At 39.1% G+C, this 20,475-nt stretch overlaps 1 protein-coding gene across 1 annotated transcript; it reads right to left on the bottom strand.

The window, feature by feature from the left end:
* Nucleotides 1–235: 235 nt before the first annotated feature.
* On the bottom strand, nt 236–20,029 carry LOC121652035 (dihydropyridine-sensitive L-type skeletal muscle calcium channel subunit alpha-1-like). The gene is made up of 45 exons (XM_042004567.1): nt 19,621–20,029; nt 18,169–18,274; nt 14,476–14,615; nt 14,132–14,265; nt 13,840–13,992; nt 13,553–13,758; nt 13,331–13,434; nt 13,097–13,242; nt 12,940–13,021; nt 12,689–12,849; nt 12,358–12,583; nt 12,067–12,274; nt 11,760–11,880; nt 11,543–11,657; nt 11,336–11,435; nt 11,186–11,255; nt 10,734–10,866; nt 10,478–10,607; nt 10,331–10,390; nt 9,901–10,007; nt 9,685–9,772; nt 8,840–8,947; nt 8,574–8,626; nt 8,340–8,486; nt 7,990–8,191; nt 7,715–7,873; nt 7,209–7,319; nt 7,039–7,122; nt 5,860–5,907; nt 5,346–5,372; nt 5,131–5,256; nt 4,982–5,047; nt 4,793–4,884; nt 4,500–4,659; nt 4,240–4,367; nt 4,041–4,137; nt 3,848–3,950; nt 3,638–3,739; nt 3,427–3,560; nt 3,135–3,254; nt 2,579–2,787; nt 2,430–2,494; nt 2,186–2,232; nt 2,032–2,106; nt 236–1,641 (listed from the first exon to the last, which is right to left on the bottom strand). Exons 1-45 carry the CDS (start codon nt 19,803–19,805, stop codon nt 1,336–1,338), a joined length of 5,544 nt encoding a protein of 1,847 aa, XP_041860501.1. The 5' UTR covers nt 19,806–20,029; the 3' UTR covers nt 236–1,335.
* Between the last annotated feature and the right edge of the window lie 446 nt (nt 20,030–20,475).

Here is a 20,475-nt window from a genome sequence, read left to right as displayed (position 1 = left end):
GTTCTGTTCTTATTTCATTAAAGCTCCAAATACTGCATGCATCTTGCTGTATTAGTTTTCACTCTTTTTCTAGCTTTTACTACTTATAGTTTATTTTTTTCAAACAAACGTTTGCAGGAGAAGCTGCAACAGCTTTATTTTCTTTGAAGAGCTTCTTTGCTGGTTACCCTCCAGATTGTTGTGCAGCATGGTCTGTCCTGCTGGTTTATACTCAGAAAGAAAGCCAATACAGACATAAGGTTTTGGATTTTTTTATTTATTTTTTTCCCCAATGGTGGTGTTACATTACACAAATGTAACATCAACTTTAATTTTACAGATTCAGGAGCAAAGGAGAGTCGAACTAGAAGAATCTCCCAAAACTTGAAACATTATTTTATGACAGTGAAACACAGGCAGATCAGAGGACACTAAAAAAGAATACCAGCCCTCTGGGAGGCCTGTAAGCAACATGTAACAAGTGCAAAAACTATGTCTACGCATTTATGAATAAAATAATAGGCTTTAATGAGCTTTCAAGCTAAATCAACCATACTCCAGGTATGCAATGAGCCGATCACAACACAGAAAGATTACAGATTTATGTAAAAGAAAAACATTAAACCTGCAGCAGTAGAATGAACATCCACTGTTCACTACAATATGAGTTAAAAAGACTTGCCAAAAAAATTATTACTACTATATCTTTGGATAATTATTTAATGGTAAATGAATTTTCATGTTTTCTCTGTCAGCTGCATACAACAATGCTTTGCAGAGAAAACTTAGTAAGCCTGAAAATCCATTAACTTGCCTTGTAAGCATCAGAGACCAGCAAAGTGTTACTTTTCTTTGCCTTAATGCAAAGAAACTTTCCACAAAGCGGAGTTTCTACCACTGTCCTCACTATACTGCACTACACTGCAGCCTACTTTCTGTATTTAATGTGTCACCATCGACATTTTAGTCACCAGTCACCATCCTGCCTCCCTCAGCGAGGCTTAAATAAGACACTTTGCTCACCCACATGGTTGTACCAAAAGTGGAATGGATATCTTCAGCAACTGCTACAAAGAAAGAAGTGCGTCAGTGTGTTAACTTTTAGATAAATTAGTGTTTTTATTGGTTCAATAAAGCTGAGGGATGTTACATCATCAGATATATTGTTCTGCCTTGGCTACGTTCCAACCACACTTGACATTTTTTTAAAACCCCATCCAACCTGTCTTTAGACCTTGAGTCAGGCTCACAGATAGAGATTGTGAAGGGAAGACAAGTTTGGTAGTTATGACATGAGGTGATGCCACCTGCTAGTGTCAAAATTCACTTTAACCATGTAAACCCAAGTAACAGCCTCTAAACTTCGGAGTCTGCCTCGTCTGGCTTCTTTTGTTTGGGAATAGTGGGAATTGGACGTTTCTTTCTCCTTACAGCGGGATCAGGCTGGCTCTTTTCCTGTGCAACCACAGCAGGGGCAGAGGGGGGGATTGGAACAGGGCGTCTCTTTTTGACAGGGGGGATGCTGCGTTCCTTGAGCATGCCCTGAGCTACATCCTCCATTTCAGCAACCGGGATGTGCAAGGAATCGGCCATTTCCTTTTTAGTTGCAGAGACAAAGCCTGGGTCTCTGGCCAAGGAGACTAGACCTCCCTTTTCAAGAGCCTAAAGAAACAAAACAAGCCGGGTTCTTATTTATATACCGTTACATTTTCCTATGTAGCACTTCCAAGTGAAGAAAAAAAAATCCATATTTTGTCTTACAACTGCATTTAGTCAACAATTCCAGAGATGTTATGCTCTCATCTGTAAAGTCTTACATGAAACCCAAGTGGATGACATCAACAGATTAAGTCAAGTGTTTATAAGCTGTAAATAGTTTTTTTTTTTTTTTTTTAAATATATCCTTTAAATATTAAAACTGAACCTCAGCTGTGTTCACTTTTGTTCAAGAGAGAAGGTAACTCAAGTTAACCTGAATACAAGTCTGAGACATTGATCAGTAACGAGTAGTAATTGCTTAGTGTGTATTGAAATTGTTGCTTCCACACTCACCTCTCGGATTAGATGGTTGGCTGCTTCATGAGTGCTCAGACTCTGGCTGTCCTCATAGTTAGGATCATAAGGGAACTGCATAAAAGAGACAAATTCTTGCATTAAATATACTCTTTATTACCACATCCACCGGATACGTCACCATAATAATTACCTGTGTTTTGTCTGTTCTCACAGTGAAGTTCCATGAGTGTCTCATGTCTGAAAAAGTGTGAATGAAATTTTATTGACAAAACAGAAATCCTTTCACTTTTAGTCTTTTATTTCAGTCTCATACGATTTTCTCCAAGCAGGATTAGTTAAAAATGAGTACTGTTGTATAGATCTTGGTTTATATTTGTAAGGGTGCATTTACAAGTATACCAGTGTCTTGTGGACACAGTCTTCTTGTAGCCTACCTAGCTCTGCATCTTCGCACGGATTGTAAAAGTCGTCTGGACTGCCTTCTCGTTCAAAAGAAAACCTAAATGACAGCAACTCATCAGGTATAATAATAAAACTACTTCTAGCATATGGCGTCAAAGCAGAGAGGAGTTTGTGGACTCACTCTGCAAAGGCGTTGTTGTTAGTGTTGCTCTTAAGTGAAGCTGTGGGGAAAAAATCTGTATTGGGAACCAAGGCAGCAGAGTTGGGTGGAGACTCAGGCTGGCTCTCTGAGAACTGGAGGGGTCGCTGGCTGGTCATCTGGGGGGCTTGAGCGTTGGCAGGTTCGTCAGAGAAGGACTCTACTCGGTTACCGAAGAGACCGTGCGAACGCTGGAAGTACCAAGCAAATAAAGTGGATGTGCAAGTACAGTCCCACATTGCTAATCACGTAAACAAGTCACTGATTTACTAAATATAATGGAAATGCAAGTTTAGAAACAGCTCTGTGTGTTTTCATTGCATCCCGCCATCGCCAGCCATCCCTTTTAAACTTGGTACTGAGGATTTATCAGGCATTTGAAAGAATTTAGCAAAATCAAAAAGAATCCGTTCCCAAAGATTTCCTTTTATTAAATAAACAAATAAATAAATAGAGAGACTTTAATCCCAAATGAAATTATGCCCAATAATGTGTGAGGAATCAAATGAAAGTTTTCATTGATGGCAGGGTTTTGTACCTGGTAAATGGTCTCTTCTCCTGCCATAGCTTGGTCCATTTCTTCCTCGTTCTGCAGGTCTCCTGAAATGGCCCTGTGCATCTCAGGAGCTGCTTCATCGTCTAGACTCCTTAAACCTGCCTATAAAAAGGTGGAGGATGCGGAGAGAAAAGGTACATAGTACTTATAAGGATAGAAAAAGAATAAAAATGAATACAGAGGTAAAACAGAAATAGGGCTGTAACTGGTAAATACATTAAACACTTAATGAGTCAATATCTTATTGACTTCTATCATGCAATACGCAGCTCACCTGGATCTCTGGACCTGAGGCACTCTTCTTAGTTGGCCGGTAGCCGTAGTACTCCTCCTGACGCTTCATGAACTTACGGAAATGGTCTTGGAGCAGGAAGGTAGAGTAGAACTTTCCCACAGTCACCTCATCATCTGTAAGACACATAGCTGTGTGAGAAATGTTGGATTATATTGTAAAGGTGAGATGTAGCATAGTGTCACAGACCCACCTCCTATTGGTGGGATGACCTGGTCCAGCAGTTTCATACTGGTGCGTTTCCAGATTTGTTTTATAATGGCTCTTAGCTCCTCATTGGCCTGCTCAAAATTACCTATTCAATTCAAGAACATTTTCCAGAATTAAAATAAGTGCATAAAAGTAAAAGAGGCTTCTCATAATGTCATTTATTGTGATTATGGCAGGTTTTAATTTGCTGTACCTTCTGTTTTAATTTTGAGTGCAGTCCTGACCAGAGCAAACAGGGTGGCATTGAAGGTGACAGTACCATCACTGTTGAGAGGCATGTTCATACCAACCAAGCGCTACAAAAGGAACAGAAAATAGCAAAACACCAATTTAGATCATACCATACCAAACATGAAGCTTTAAATTTAACACATGGCTTTAGATACCTTGCAAGCAGCCCGGTGAGGACAGAACTTGCCAAAGCCCAGTGGAGGCTGGATACGTCGCAGCAGTGTCACCACATCTAAATGTTTAATTCTTCCCCTGTTAGAGAAAGCATTTATGCTCATCATGAGAGGCACTCAGTTTAATTTCACCTTAAATCAAGTGTAACTACATTAAATGTCTTGTGGTGCTCATACTCACGTGGCTTCAGGATCGTATTCAGCCCAGATCTTCTTAAACTCATCCAGATGGTGTGGGCCGAGAAGGGACCAATCACGTGTCAGGTAATCAAAGTTGTCCATAATAACAGCAACAAACAAGTTGAGGATCTGGAAATGGTTGGAATAAAGAGGCCAGTTTTTAAAAAATATGATCACTTTAAAGGAAATTTAAATTTACAATCTAAATCTGAATGTTGATGTAACTCATAATTGAGTGATGAACATGTGGCTGTTTCTCACCAGGAAGGCACAGATACAGTAGAAGCTGAGGAAGTAGAAGACAGCAAAGTTGGACCCGCAGGTGTACTCTTCTCCTGGCAGGAAATCAGACTTGGGGTCACACTTCTTCCCATACATTGAAGCCATCATAACCTCCTGCCAGGCCTCTCCAGTTGCACATCTGGACAAAGAAGCAACCAATAAACAGTGAGGTCTTGGCTCAGTTTTTGAACTTGCAAAAAAAACCCAAAAAAACAAACAAACAAAAAAAACAACAAAAAAAAAAACCTCCACATTCTGGTTTAGATACTCACCGGAATAACATCAGAACAGCCTGAGGGAATGTCTGGAAGTTGTTGTTGCGGTTGACTTGGGTGCCGTCTACTAAAGCTACCTTCCCAAAGATCTGAAGGTTATAACAATACAAGTCAAACTCTTCTGCCAATTATCTAAACCCATGACTATTCTGCCTAGCACAGAATAAATACTTTATCCCAAAATACCTGCATCCCAATGACAGCATAGATGAAGAAGAGCATCACTATGAGCAGAGCTACATGTGGGAGAGCCTACAGACAGAAAACAGCTTGTTCAGAAACACAGTGGAGAATAGAAGGAAAAACAATGACCACAATATGATTATTATGAAGACCTGGAAAGACTTGATGAAGGTCCACAGCAGGTTACGAATCCCCTCTGATCGGTTCAGGAGTTTGACCAGACGCATTACACGGAAGAGTCGGAAGAATGTGATTGAAACGGAGGCATTTTCAGAGGCCTGTGGACAAAAAAGACAGAAACTGATCAATAAAAGGGAAAAGACAAAAAATGTGTTTAAATTTAAATGCTGGCAGAATTTAGACTTACCGCAATTTCTTGCATAGGATTTGTCTCCTGCACAAAAGTAGAAGTTGTAAATGTGTTGTATTTAAAGATACTAATATCATTAATAATAGGAACTTTATTCAGTAGCTATAACATGTCCCGGTTGATTAAAAAAAGGTTAATATTAGTCATATATTCACTTTTAATGAATTACAAAGTTTCCAAGTTAAACGTGCTGAACAGCTGCATCTTGTAACCCATGCAAAATAAACTAAATATACTTCGTCTAATGCCAAAGACTAACATTCTTCAATCAAGCCATCACTGTAATTACAGACAATGTTGAGATGTAGCCCTTTTGCAAACAGTATGAATCATACTGTTGCACATAATGGTAAGCCTCCCGAGGCCTTTCTGTACGATGCAACGAAAGATAGAAACATGTTTCACCATCAGGTTGGGCACCACACGATTCAGTAGCGTACACCTATTGTTTAGTAGAGAACATAGTGGAGTGCTCACACAGCAAGGCTCATGCAGCAGTGCAGATATTTACACCACAGCTAGGGTGACAGTACAGTCCTCCACTGGAGGCCAGGGCGGTCTGTGGAGAGTGGACACATGAGAATTGAGGTGCATGGAAGACAGATGGATTGATGGGGATACAATTTTAAATTGTAGAGAAGGGACTAGAAAAATATGTAAAATAATATTTGGATGAAGATTTAACAGCAGTTTTCTGTGGATGAATCAATGAGGACAATGTAGTGCAATAATGGCAGAAAAAATGTCACTGGCCAAAGAAAACATTGAGTTAAACCATGTGTATCATAAAAATAAATCCTCAACTGGTATTGTGCTTTTAAGTGCTTGCACTACACACATAAAACATACATTTTATTTTACTAACAACAGTGTTATTCTTTGGTTATTGAGATGGGTCATAAGTTGCACAAGGCGAGGCGAGTGGAAGTGGAGGAGTGAGGAGAAAATGGACACATCTCCATTGTGTGAGCTAGTTCACCTGCAACCAATCAGATGCTAGGCCACAACTCTATGACTTTTGGTGGGAATAAATACACTACCCACAAAAGTTATGGATGTTATGCTTTTTGTTTGATGAACCTCAAACATGCTATAAACTTTACTGGTGAAATTCATTTGAAAACACACATGTATATATGGTCAATGTTTAAGTGAACATGCTGTTCTCTAACAAGGTGATTAACTACAAAAAAAATTCAAAAGAAATGTCTGAACCATGAATCAATGACCAATTGTTCTGGTTCAATAACAACTTGTATTTAAACAGTCCTCTTAATTTAATTATACCGTTTACATTTGACATCATCAGATCAAGACAACACCAAACACATGACACGTTACTGAGACATTAACATTTTGATATTTATGGTTAAGCCACCACTGTTACATTTTCTTTTAATAAATTGTTTAAAATAAAGGAATTATCACTGCATGATTCTACTTAAATGTCCTACATTTGCAGTGTAATATCAGTGTAAGATAAGCTTTATTCATTTTCCATAAATTACGTCTGAAAGTTAAATATCCCTAACTTTTTGTGAGTAGTGTATATTCTGCCATCTCTAACCTGATCACCCTACTGGCTGAGAATATCTATTGTTGACAAGAAACGGGACTTAAACAGCATCTGAAAATGACAATCTGAAATATGTTTCTTTAGGTTTGATAAAAAAAAAAAAAAAGTACTCACATCGACTTCACTCAGGATGACATCAACAACGCTGCCAATGACAATAATGAAGTCAAAGACGTTCCAGGGGTCTCCAAAGTAACCCTACACAAAGAAATACAGCTTACTGACACATACAGAAATGAGACTGGGTGTGTAACCATGACAACAAAGAAAATTAGGTTACTTACCTTTGCTTTGAAGGCCATGAGCTTGAGTATCATCTCCACCGTGAAGAGCACAGTGAAGATCAAGTTCAGAGTGTCTGACAGCTTGGTAACATGGTCCGACTGGTTGCAGTGCTGTTCAGAGAGGAAAGAAAATTACATTTCAAATAAAAATGGTAAAACTGACAATCTGATGTTGTTACTGTGAGCAAAATGTAAAAATAAAATCAATATAATTTATTATAATTAAAAACTGTATGCAGTGGAAATGACTTCATACAGTTAGAAACACCACGGTCAGTGAGCAACACGTTTCCATCTATCAAAACTGAGATTGCAGTAAAAAGGTATTTCAGTATTTTAAACCAGTTTCAATTTTTTAAGTTCCCATTCTGTAGACGCTTCGATTAACACTGAACCCTGTGATTCTGGTCAAAAAATTTAGAAATACACAATCAGACAAGACTTTAATTATACCAGGTGCAATCTTGGAGTTCTTAGGGTTTGCAACAAGAATGTGATTTACATACCTGCATCCCCAGACACAAGGTGTTCAGCATAATTAGGAAGAACATGAGGTACTCGAAATAGCAGGAGGTGACAATGTACCAGACCCTGTACTGGTTGGGGTTTTTGGGAATATAGCACCTCAGAGGGCGAGCCTTCAGAGCATACTGCACACATTGACGCTGAGGGCAGATTGGACATACAAGACATGTGGAATATAAGAATAACAATTAGTCATTTCACATGAGCGTTAGATGTTTTAGATTTTACTCGGAGTGGTCTAACTCTGTCAGCGTACCTGGTTCTTGTCCAGCTCACAGTTCTGATACTCCTGTTCACCCTGCTCTTGGAAGGTGACTATAACAAAACCCACAAAGATGTTCATCATGAAGAAGGCTATGAGGATGATATAGATGATGAAGAAGATGGACACATCAACACGGTTGTTGTAGACTGGGCCCCGGTCCTCTTCAGCTGAATCTATAGCTCTATATAAGAGTCTGAAAACAAATGGAGTTGGTTACATCAAAGATCAGCGATTCAGTTACAATTATTTGTACAAGTCATGAAATTGAGTCCAAATTACTGACTCAAAAAGAAAGGATTCAAAAATGTAATTTGTCAAATGGAAACACATTCTACGCCTACTTTGGCCAGCCTTCAAATGTGGAAACAGTGAACAGAGCCAGCATCCCATTGAGCACATTGTCAAAGTTGAAGTCGCTGTTGACCCATTCTCTTTTAGCCACCACTGTGTCTTCCAGGGAGTTCTCCATGTGCTTCAAGAAGGATCCGCTGGGAACAGGCACGGTGAGTGTTCACTCTAAAATAGCATAACAGCTCTAACAAATGAAATTTATGATATGAGAGGGGGTTACTTACTGGCATTCCTCTTCAGTCATTTTGGTCACATCTGTGCAGCTGTAGAATTTACCCTGAGAGAGAAAAGATCCGTCACACATTTGAGACACAAGCAGTAAGGCTTATATTGATCAGGATTAAATGGAAATATGACCTTGACAGCATCATAAGATGGTGAAAAGATATTAGAACATAACATAAAATTAAAAAACAAAACAAAATAGAAATAAATTTAAAATTAAACATAAACATTAATAATAAAAATGAAATTAAATTAGAAATACTACCTTGAAGAGCTGAACTCCTATGCATGCAAACATGAAATTCAGCAGCATGGTGACCAGAACGATGTTGCCGATTGTTTTGATGGCCACGAACACACACTGGACCACATGCTGTAAAAAAGTTACACAATAGTCAATAAACAGAGAGAATAAAATCGAGTTTGTTAAACCAGAGGGAATTCTGTTTGAAGTATCACATGTAAGAACACAACTGACTTTCCCACAGCTTTAACAACTTATTCATTTTCAGATGGTTTAAAAAATAAAACATTGGAAAATATGTTGTTTTTTATATATATATATATATATATATTTATAAAATGTGTATTTGGAATTTGTTGTCATATTTCAGAAGTCTAGTACTCCAGTATTTGTCATGAACTTCTCACATGGTTAAACTTACATGTGATTGTCAGGCTGAAGGAGGTGAAGTGCTCCAACATTTCACAATAAACAAATAAATAAAATAAATGAACATAAGAGAAAATTATGTTTGATCTTCTTTTGTTCTTTATTTGTTCATGTTTTTTCCTTCCAACAAACTTGTTTCACTTCAGGGAGGATCTGACTCACTTGATATTCTAACTTTTCTACAAATCAACTACCTACAAGAAGAAAAGGATATTAACCCTAAATATATTAATATGAGAACAGCAAATCAATCCAATGATGTAATATTTTATCATAAAGCAGTTACATGGGTCATTTTTCAGCAGAATGAGGACTTTTTCTGTGCTTTTGTTAGCTTTTTTTTCTTTTTATTTTACCTATTGTATTACTATTAATTCATTAAATGAACTGAAACACTGAAAACTTCCCAAGGAGAGTTGATAAAGTGTGCATTATACCTTTAGTCCTTTGGCTCTGTTGATGGCTCTGAGAGGCCTCAGCACCCTCAGCACCCTGAGAATCTTCACCACAGAGATAGCACTGGATCTGCAGACAACACATTACCAAGAGCAGTCTGGAGCTGTATGCCTTAAAATGACAAAAGGTGTAATCCAGGAAAAGCAATACTGGTGAGATTCTCTGTCTATTTAAAGAATGTTAAAATGTAAACTCACTCCATTCCCATGGACAGGAGAGACACTCCGACCACAATCAGATCCAGGATGTTGAAAGAGTTACGACAGAAAGAACCCTCGTGCATGAATGCTCCGTACACCGTCATCTGTCAGTGACATAGTGCAGTTAAACACAATGAGACTGAAACTGAATTCTTGGATCCAGGCGGTGATCTGGATCACCCCCAAAACACATGACCTCAGCCTTGGTGGAGTTAATTATTTGATCAGATATAAAGCTTGTTAATTAACAATGATAAAAAATTGTTGGCTTCACTTGTATTGTTGGAAATGTGTACATATTTCTACTGACATTTCCCCTAGGATCACTGAAATGTGACGTTTGTAAAGCTGTTATATTTGCTTTAGGCACAGAAAAACAAATGAAGTATTAAATAATGTACAGCACATTATCTGTAGTTGATTCTACCTTCAGTACGATCTCAATGGTGAACACAGTTGTGAAGACAATGTCAGCATAAGCCAAGATCTTAAAAGAGGATCAGAAAAAAGTTGTAAGTTTGGCCTTCTTTAAAATAGTTCATGTTGAATATGTTGAGGTAAACCTGGATGTCACCTGGTTTCTGTAGGACTTTGGATCGATGGGGTCCTCAGCAGCCAGTGAGATGGAGGAGAGCAGGATAAACAGGAGGATTAAGTTGGTGAAGGATGAAGCATTGATGATCTTGTAGCAGAGCTTACGGAACCTAAAACCACAGAACAGACAGGTGTAAGCACACACAAGCACAAAAATTTTTATTTATGGCCACATTTAACAGAATATATATGGATCTTCTCAACTGTGTTGTGCAAGATGACTGTCAAAGTCCTACTTGTTCTGGGGTCCAAAAATGAAAAAGGAGCTGGCTTCAGGCAATGGAACTGCTTCTTCCTTCAGCTGCAGGTCCGCCATGGGTCGGGGCCGAGGGCTGATTGGGATTTCTGGCTCTTCCTCCTCATCATCACCTGCGATGCAGAAAAACAGACTCAAAATTGTGCATCTTACTAAAAATGCATTTAATGGGGGCATCCAACCAAAAATCAAAGTCCAGGGTGAATAATTTCACAGGCTTTATATGAACCTCCTAATGTGAAAATAGCTTTAGACTTCTCTATGTACAACTCAAGGAATTGGCTGAGTCTAATACTGATGATGGGTGGCTATACTGGCACTGCAACACAAGACAGCCAGTGTAAAGCAATACCCATTCCTGCCATTAATGACCTCCATCTGTGACAACTGCATCGCTGTAAATATAAACATGTTTTTTGTTCTTTTTGTTACCTGGGAAATCATCAGGTGGAAATGGGTCTTTCACTTCATTGACATTGGACTCAAATTCATCGACTTTGAGCTGGAAAAAATAATCATATATATGTTTCAAAGATAATTCAGCTCCATAACATGTAATATAATGCCACACACAACACTGACCTTGGCTGTGGTTGGCATGCCCTCTATCTTGGCCCTCTGCTCTGCCAGTTTCTTTGCTATCCTCTCCCTTTCCTCATCAGTCTTCTCAGGCATTTTGGATCTGGATGATAAAATTGAAAAGGATTAGAAAAAAAACCAAACAAACAAACAGCAATGGATGGACAGATCATTCCTTCTAACTTGTATCAAAGGCTTTTTTTTATTAACCTCAGTAGCTTCTTCCTCAACTTCTCCTCTGCTTTCTCTTTCTGAGCTGAAGTCAGACTCTCAGCCTCAGCAAGGTTGTCCACGGCGATGGCCAGGAAGACATTGAGAAGGATATCTGGTTGTATAAAACTCAGGCAACAAGAACCTCAGTTTTTGACATCATTGCAGCAATTTATTTTTTAATCAAGAAGCCATTTGTAAATACTGCGAAGGATACAGTTTCCACAAACAAAAAGGATGATAAAGTAGATGGAAACCAGGATGCCAGGTATAACGGGCCCTCCATAGGCCATGATGCCATTATACATGATGTTGGTCCATTCCTCTCCTGTGAGGATCTGAGTTAAGAAGGAACTAGATTAGTAATTACTGGCAAGCATGAATATGTTGGATTACAGCTGCTATGAGAAATTAGGTGAATATAAGACTATAGCTTATCTAAATCTAATTTAAAATCAGGGAACTTATCAGGAACTTATCAACAAACATGGTTTAAACATCTATTTATAGGAGTCTTTTCTCACCTGAAATACACTGATCAGGGCCTGAGGGAAGTTGTCAAAATTACTACGACGAGGTCGGTGGTCATTAAAGTTGAACTTCCCCCCAAACACCTGCATTCCAAGAAGTGAGAAGATGACTATAAAGAGGAAGAGGAGGAGGAGCAACGAGGCAATGGAGCGAACAGAATTGAGGAGAGAGGCTACAAGATTGCTTAGAGACTTCCAGTACCTGAAAAACAGTTAAAAGATGATCATTTAAACCACATCAGTTACAACTAGTCCAACACGATCATGTAAAGGGAGTAGACTCACTTTGTGACTTTGAGTATCCTCAGCAGCCGGATACACCTGAGCACGGAGAAACCGAGGGGAGAGACAGCCCCGGCTGACAACATGATCATCTCCAGGATACCACAAAGCACCACAAAGAAGTCGAACCGGTTAAACAGAGACATGAAATATGCTCTGGGTCCAAGAGCATACATCTTTATAAACATCTCGATGACAAACAGCACCAGGAGAACACGGCTAGCCACATCTGTTGAGTTAAAAAAGAAGTAAGGCCGGTTATTCTCACTGGGAATAATAACATTTATGAGAAGAGGCTAAATGGGGGAAAAAAGAAAAAGAAAACATCAACCACCTTGCAGGGAGGTCAGCCAGCCAGGCTGGTGGTGGTACTCTGTGGCTATGGTCAGAGTGTTGAGTAAGACGAGGAACATCACCACCCAGTAAAAAGTCTTAGTTTTCACATGCACCAGGCACTTCATCCTGAAGAAACGGTTCCAGCGACGGGCCAGGCGGCTAAACACAAAAATAACCCCAGGTTACTGTGCCAGGTGGCCATGAATATTGCATGCTGGCATTACTACCCTTGCAGAACAGGAGACTCACTAGTAGTAAATGATACGGCTCTTGCCTTCCATGTCATACAGGCTATCTGTGTCAGAATCTCCACTGGTCAGAGGCAGGAGACCTGATGTGATAATGACAGTTAAAGTTTAACTTTCTCTACAGTAACATGAATGCTGAGGTAGTTTGTAGAGCTGACCTTTGCCCTCTCTGTCAGCATCCAGGACTTCAGCGTGGGTGATCCACTCCATGTAGCCATGGAGGTCTTCATCCAGCTGCTGACGCTCTCGCAGCTTCTGGTACTCTCCCCGTGATCTGGCTTTCTCGCGCTCTTTGGTAAACTCTCTGTGTGGAACCAAATAACAGAAGAGTTAAAAAAAAAAAAGAGCCAAACATACACAAATGAGAGTATAATGAACAACAACTGCCTTACCCACTGAGAACACCCAGCACTAGGTTGAGCACAAAGAAGGAGCCCAGTAGAATAAGAGGGACAAAGTAAAGCCATGGCCATTCATTCCCTATGGCATCATTGACCTGAGAGACAACTCAATTCAGTCAAAAAATGATTAAAATCTAAACAAACATCTAAAATGATGACAGTGTGAAAATGTCGTAGTGAACATCACAATAATCCCAGGATTAAATCACTGACCCAGTACAGCACTTTGGTCCATCCCTCCATGGTGATACACTGGTATATAGTCAACATGGCAAAGCCAATGTTATCAAAGTGTGTGATACCATTGTTGGGACCCTCCCAACCAGGTCGACACTCAGACCCGTTGATAATACAGCGCCGACCATTGCCTGCCTGAGCACATGGAGCAGGCAACTCACCTTCTGCTGCTGCATAGATATCTGTAGAGGAAGAAAAAGAGATCAGTTTAAAGCATCTTAACTTACACACTCAAGTTTTTATATTGTAATTTTAATATGAACCTGTGCCTGTGTAGTAGCACGTCTTATGCATTTTGCATTTAAAGAGTTCCAGTCCCATAATGGCATAGATAGTGACCAGTAAGAAGACCAGCAGGGCAATGTGCAACAGAGGCAACATTGCTTTGAGGATGGAGTTCATCACCACCTGCAGGCCTGAGAGGGAGCACCACAAGATCTCAGCACTGTTTCCTCACAGATAATGTAAAGTATTGTAAATTCAGACAAATCAAAGAGTATTACACAGAAGCAGGGTCTGTATGCAGCATATGTAGATTAATAAACAGGCTCTTACTGGGGACTCCAGAAACAAGACGAAGGGGCCTCAGTACTCTGAAGGCTCTCAGTGCTTTCATGTCAAACCCCCCACCCTTCTCCATTGGCACTCCTGCTATCTTATTTATGGTATCCAAAGCAAATGTGAAGAGGCTGCAGAATAAAACAATTAAGCCATGAATAGTTAACATTGCAAAACTGTTGCCTTGAAACAAAATAAGCTTTGGTGAAAGTTGCATTCAGAAGAACCAAATACAGTTGTTTTTTTCTTTTACATTTTTAACTCTTGAAACTAATAATTCAAAATGTGGCTGTGTCCTTTGGCAAAAGAGCTATACAGCTGCAGCTCTAAGGTCATCTTACCCCATGAAGACGATGACAAAGTCCAATATGTTCCAACAGTTCCGTAAATAGGCCCCTTCATGGAACACGAGCCCATACGCCACAATCTTCAAAAAGCACTCTAAAGTGAAGATGATCAGGAAGATATACTCCAGACTTTCCTGTGGTAAGACATGCAGATCAAACACATCAGATAATAAAAGATTACACCTCATTGCAGTCCTTCAAAAGGAAACTGAAATCTTGTTTGCTCTTTATTTCTTGTTGCTGTCTCCATTTGTCTTGTGGTAATGTTGTGTGTTCTGATGAAAAGTTAAACCACTGGAGGTCAGCAAAGACTGGATTTCAGGATGTGTTGAATTACATACTGAAGCACTTTCAAGGGCTAATAACAACACAGTTCCTGGTTGTCTAACATATTCATCCTGTTTTGTGGCATGTAGTATAATGTTCCTGCAAATCAAACATGGCCTCAGGAAATTTAAACGCATGTAATAACTCACTTTGCAAATAAACTTTTGAACCACCTTGTTTTGATAAGAACCTTAAAGAAATTAAATGTCAGGCTAGTTGAACAAAAGCATGTGTGTTTTTAATCACTACTGTCAACATATAAGACAAACACAGTTTAATTTTCTTCAGATTGACATTAATATGATTACAGCATCATAAAGCTTCAAAACAGCAAGTTCATTCCCAATGCACCATGCTGTTTCTCTTTTTTTCTTTCTTTTTAACATTACAGCTCACCAATCTTGTTGATCCAACCAGTTAAAACCTTAAAGACCAAACTCACATCCACCAACAAAACATAAACATTCAGACTCGAATCGATCAGAAAAACAAGGTTAGGTGCGCTTCTACACTGAAGTGTGTCAATGTTACAACCCATCATAATTTGAAGTATATGAGTGCGGTTACACGAGGCATCATTTGTGGACGCTTGTGACACCATCTTGGCTGCCCTACATCTGACAGCAACATGAGGTTGGACCATCTCTTCTTACATTTTTCACCTCTGAGGAATGGCAGTAAGAAGTGAGAAGGTTTTGGAACGAGGCTGAGTGAGCCAAAGCAAAGGAAAGAGGTCCAATTTGGGTACCTGATAATTTTGATTGGCAGCAAGCAAAATCAATGTGTATCAACAAAAGTAGATAAATCTTCACCTTCCAATACGTGGAGTTTATAGGAATAATGTAGAATCGGAGGTAATGGCTAGCAGTTTGTACTGTTATGTGTTGAAAATGTGAAGCAACTGATCAAAACTAAACACCACTTCCTGGATTACATCCCAGTAACAGATACTACACAATATCAAATATGCAGACATGGTCAGAGTTAGTTTACTAAACAAAAGAAAAATATATATACCACAGTCCCTGTTATTGACATATTTCACCACTATCTGCTTGCAGAAACTTTGGTAAGAACAACAACCTCCAAGCATTACTTTCTGCCGCTCCTCCACTGAATTTAAGCTCCTCGAGGTTTGCACGGGTCTTTTTTGCAATGAAACTTTAGTTCTTCTGAAAAGTCTTTAGGACTGTTTTTCTACTAGAACACCCAAGACTTTCGCCTTAAGCCTGTAACATTTTGCTCTAAAATGTCTCTGACTCAATAATGTCTCTAATACACAACAATGTCTCCAGTACCAGAGGACGCAAAACAGACACAGCAACTCTAAGGATATGATTTTCCACGTTTTAACCTAACACGCCACATTGGGAAAACACCCTGTAAAATCTCTTTGGAAAATGTTTAAAAACTAATGGAAACATCTGTTTATAAGGTCACATGCCAACCACAACCAGTTGGTCTAACTGAGGGGAACCACACAGAAGCCATCAATAAATTGGAGCTGTCATTGCTGTTTGTAGTCACATGTAGCTACAAGTATAGGATGCTGGATGGCCTTATATTTTGTGCTTTGGCCACAGACAGATGGCTTGGAGCCCAGCAAAATTGATTCTCTTGTGATCTTACACATCTAACGACAGCCTGGCTGCTTTGCAAGCTAACTCATTTCCTCCCGAAGAAACACACTACTGCAATCTCAAAGCGCCTTGCATTGGTTTAATCTATTTACAGAGAGTTATGACAAAGTTTGTGGCTTATTTAAGAATGTTTTATTAATCAGTGGTTTTGGTTCAGTGGTAGTGTTGACCTTGGCCATCTCTCATGGAGCCATACTTAGTTAAGTTTGCTGCATATGGAGCTGAAACTATAACTTCACGTTGCTTCAGGTCAGTCTGAAGCTCTTTAGATGTGTTGTGTAAAGTTCATGCACAATAGGCAACAGCCTTCACTAACTTCTCCCACCGAGTTTTCTTCTTAGCAACCTTAATGCCTCTATGGCTGAAACTTCTTAATAACTTTAAAAACTGAAACAACAATAATTTGGGATCTTCTACATTTGCAGTATAATTCAAATGTAGTGCAGTGTAATTATATGTGCTAACAATAGCGTCCAGCGTACATTTCATGTCTTATTTTTTCACTGACATTATGAAAGTGTTTTATTTTATTTTATTTTATTTTATTTTATTTTATTTTAGTTCTTGTTCAACAAATTTTAAATGACTTTTTTGGGTACCAATAGCACAGAGCTGGACTGCACATCTTGTGGACATTTTTATAAAACATGCAAACCTACATTATCCTGATATTATGCAGTCTAACATAAAATACACCACCCACAGCGTCTCACCAGAGAAAGCACACCTGATTCTGAAATGCAATATTTTTAAGATACACTTAAAAACTGAATGTCAAACACCCGCCACCAGCTTGTTTACTCTTCTTTAAAATGAGACGGACAGCTTGAGAGGAGGTGGAAAAGCCCTCACTGCTTAGATTTTAAAGCAGAATAAAAAAACAACATATCCATAACTTTTTTGGAACCAAATGCTGTTGTCCCTTTATTGGACCAAGGACCATATTTGTGCACTTCGTTGGACATACAAAAAGACCACAAAATCATAGAACCACGCTAAGTTCTTCACACCAATCAGCAAAGATCAGGCTACATCCCAGCCACTTAACTGAGATCAGTCCTCAGCATAAAAAGTAGAAAATAAAAAAAAATGTTAGTAGTGACCACTCACTACTGTATAACTTTTGTTATTTTAGAAAAAAATCCAAGTAACATCCTCCAATATTATAATAACACTCTTTTCTATTGTTGAAAATCGAATATTCCAAGTATTTCAATGAGTTCCCAATAAAGGATTATTCAGCAAACTTATCCATACAGGTGAGAAAATCTGTTTACTACATGTTCTACATATTGGTGATTCATTCTCAGACATTTGAACTATTACATCTTTACCAACTAGTAATCAGTAACGGATAAGAAGATCATTGTGGAAGGATGAGCGCATCGAAAGATTGTTTGATGACTGTTCATCTGCTGCACAGATGGGACTCCAAATAAAGAAATGAGTTGTGTCTGGAGTTATTTAAATTGGGCTTGGCACTCAGACCAATGAACAGCTGAAAAGCTTCAGCTATGAAATATCACACTTTACTGGCTCAAAGCCCTGGTATTTCTCAGCAAATTAAAATGACAATATTAGTTCGATCAACACTGCAACAAAGTCATATTCATTGGTCATGGAAAAATTCTGGACAAAAATAACCTTCATCCATTAAACCAAAGATTCTCACATAGTCATCTATTATAAATCAAGGAAAGGGATTTATTTTAAAACTTACCAAATTTGAGTTGGTATTATTGCTGTCCTCTTCAGGCATGGGCAGGAACACAGCCAAAGCCACACAGTTAGCAAAGATGGTTAATAAGATGATGATCTCAAAGGTTCTGGATGGAAAAACTCAGGATCATAACACAAGGTGTAGAGCCCCCAAATTATTATCAGCTTAGATTTATAAACGATATGGAAAATAATTTCCCAATCAGAGTGAATGAGATATGAAAGAATGATTGAAGTTTATAAATGGAAAGTTTATTAATCTGTGGTAATTCTGTTATTTATTATTTTTATACAGGGTAACAAATCAAATCTAGCAGCTCTGCAGCACTAATCACTGGCTTTAAATCCTGCCTGAAACATCATCCCTAAAACTGCCCATTGGGTAGCCGGCAAAGCTGCTACAGTAAATGTAATCCAGTCCGTTGTGCTGCCTCATTCTCGTCCACAGGGGGCTCTGCAAGAGGATTCCCCTGCCAGGTCAGCATCATGTCTCTCTGTGATGTCGTGAGACAGCTGCAGAGCCCAAGAATATGACAAACCATTTAAACATGCAGTGCTCATTAGGAAAGATGTTTGCTTGTAATTTTCAATGTTAATTTTAATTTTAGTGTGTGAGAACCAAATAAATAAATAAATAAATAAATAGAATTAAAAAAGTACTAAAGGGGTTTCTGTGACAGGATTTCTGTCATTTTGAACTCCTTACAGCACCCAAACCTAGTTATACAGAATCATATACCAATGTGATTAACATTCAAAAGTAAACAACACGTCCTGGCCAAACATGTGTCCATAAAAATAAAGTAAAATTGATTTTAAATACTATTTACACCATTACAGGCTCATAAAATATAGTCAAGTTTATATATAATCACTTTCAATGGCTGGATATAAAGCTGTCATCACAAGATAGATATGGCTAACTCGTTGTGTTCTGGAAGGAAACGTATGGTTTCAGGAATGGACATGAGGCCAAAGGCATGAATCTCCCTACTCATAAACACAGTCAAGAGTCCTTATAGATCATTTGCATTAAAGACACCACTGTTTATGTATATGTATATGGATATGCATAAGATTATAAGAAATTAAAATCACTAAATGTCTGCCAGATGTAAATAGATTAATCCCAATTTGCTCCAGTTAAAAATCAAGATTTGACAAGCCTTTATACAATCCAGGAACATGACAAGAGTCTTTACACTTCAATGATCAACTTACCACAGATCAGACAGAGATTTGGCCTGAGCATGCTCACCACAGGTGAACAACACAGCTGATAATTCACTGCCCCCCAGAAAGAATCTCTGTCCTGGCTGTAAGTGTTGTCAACCGCATGATATAATGACTATATAATGTCTTGAGATTGTTACACACTATATAATTAAGAGTAAAATAATTATTAGTAGTGTAAGTAAAGCAAATGTACATTCATACAAGTTATGAAGGATACTTCCATTCCACAATGTTGATGCAGGCCTTGCGGAAGGGATTTTTGAGGGTGAAGAGGAAGAGGGATCTTGCAGGGCGAGGGTTACCCCCTGTGGCCTGAAGCTTCTTAAGCTTCTCCCTTTGCTTCCTCTTCAGTTCCTCCTCGTTCATGATGACCGGCTTCGCCGCCTCTGCGTTGGTTGCCATCCTGATATCTCCACCTGATGCAAATTCTCAAATCCAGAAAAAAGTGACCTCTCTGTGTAAAACCCCAAAGTTGGGTGGATTTTAACTCCTTCTTGTGAAGGCGTCAGAGAGCCAGACCAGCCGATCTTGTGCGGGTTCCCCCACCACTGTCTTTCCCCTCTTCCCTTCCTCTCACACCGTTTCCCTCAAGCAGGGCCACAGACCTCTCCTCCTGCCTGAGGGCCTCTGTCCGAAAAAGCTAAACTCAGCAGGGAAAAATAACCCAGAGTAGCTGGAGGAGCAGTTGGCCCTGCTGAGGTTTTAAATTTAGATTGTGAACCACTGACAGGCCATGCTTGGGGATGGTTAAGAGGGAAGGGGGAGGAAGGTGGAAACAGGGGCAGGGCAGCAGTGACGGGTAAAAGCAAAAAAGGGGGAGATACCATCTTAGGGGGTGCAGGGGTCCTGCAGCAAAACAGCCCTTCAAGACACTGAAGCTGAACCCTAAATTGTAAACAAAAGAAAAGGGGCAGACGGAGGAAAGAACACACCTGGATGTTTCTCACTTTCAGCTGGTGAAATAATCTTTTGCAAAAGCAAAACATTAAAAGCTCATTTGGCCATCTCACATTTTGTCAGTGTGTTCACACGTTTTCAACGTTATGCCCACATGACGCAGTTAATTACATTT

This window comes from Melanotaenia boesemani, chromosome 13, assembly GCF_017639745.1.
Source record: "Melanotaenia boesemani isolate fMelBoe1 chromosome 13, fMelBoe1.pri, whole genome shotgun sequence".
Classification (NCBI taxonomy): domain Eukaryota; kingdom Metazoa; phylum Chordata; class Actinopteri; order Atheriniformes; family Melanotaeniidae; genus Melanotaenia; species Melanotaenia boesemani.
This window is presented reverse-complemented; position numbering and strand designations above follow the sequence as displayed.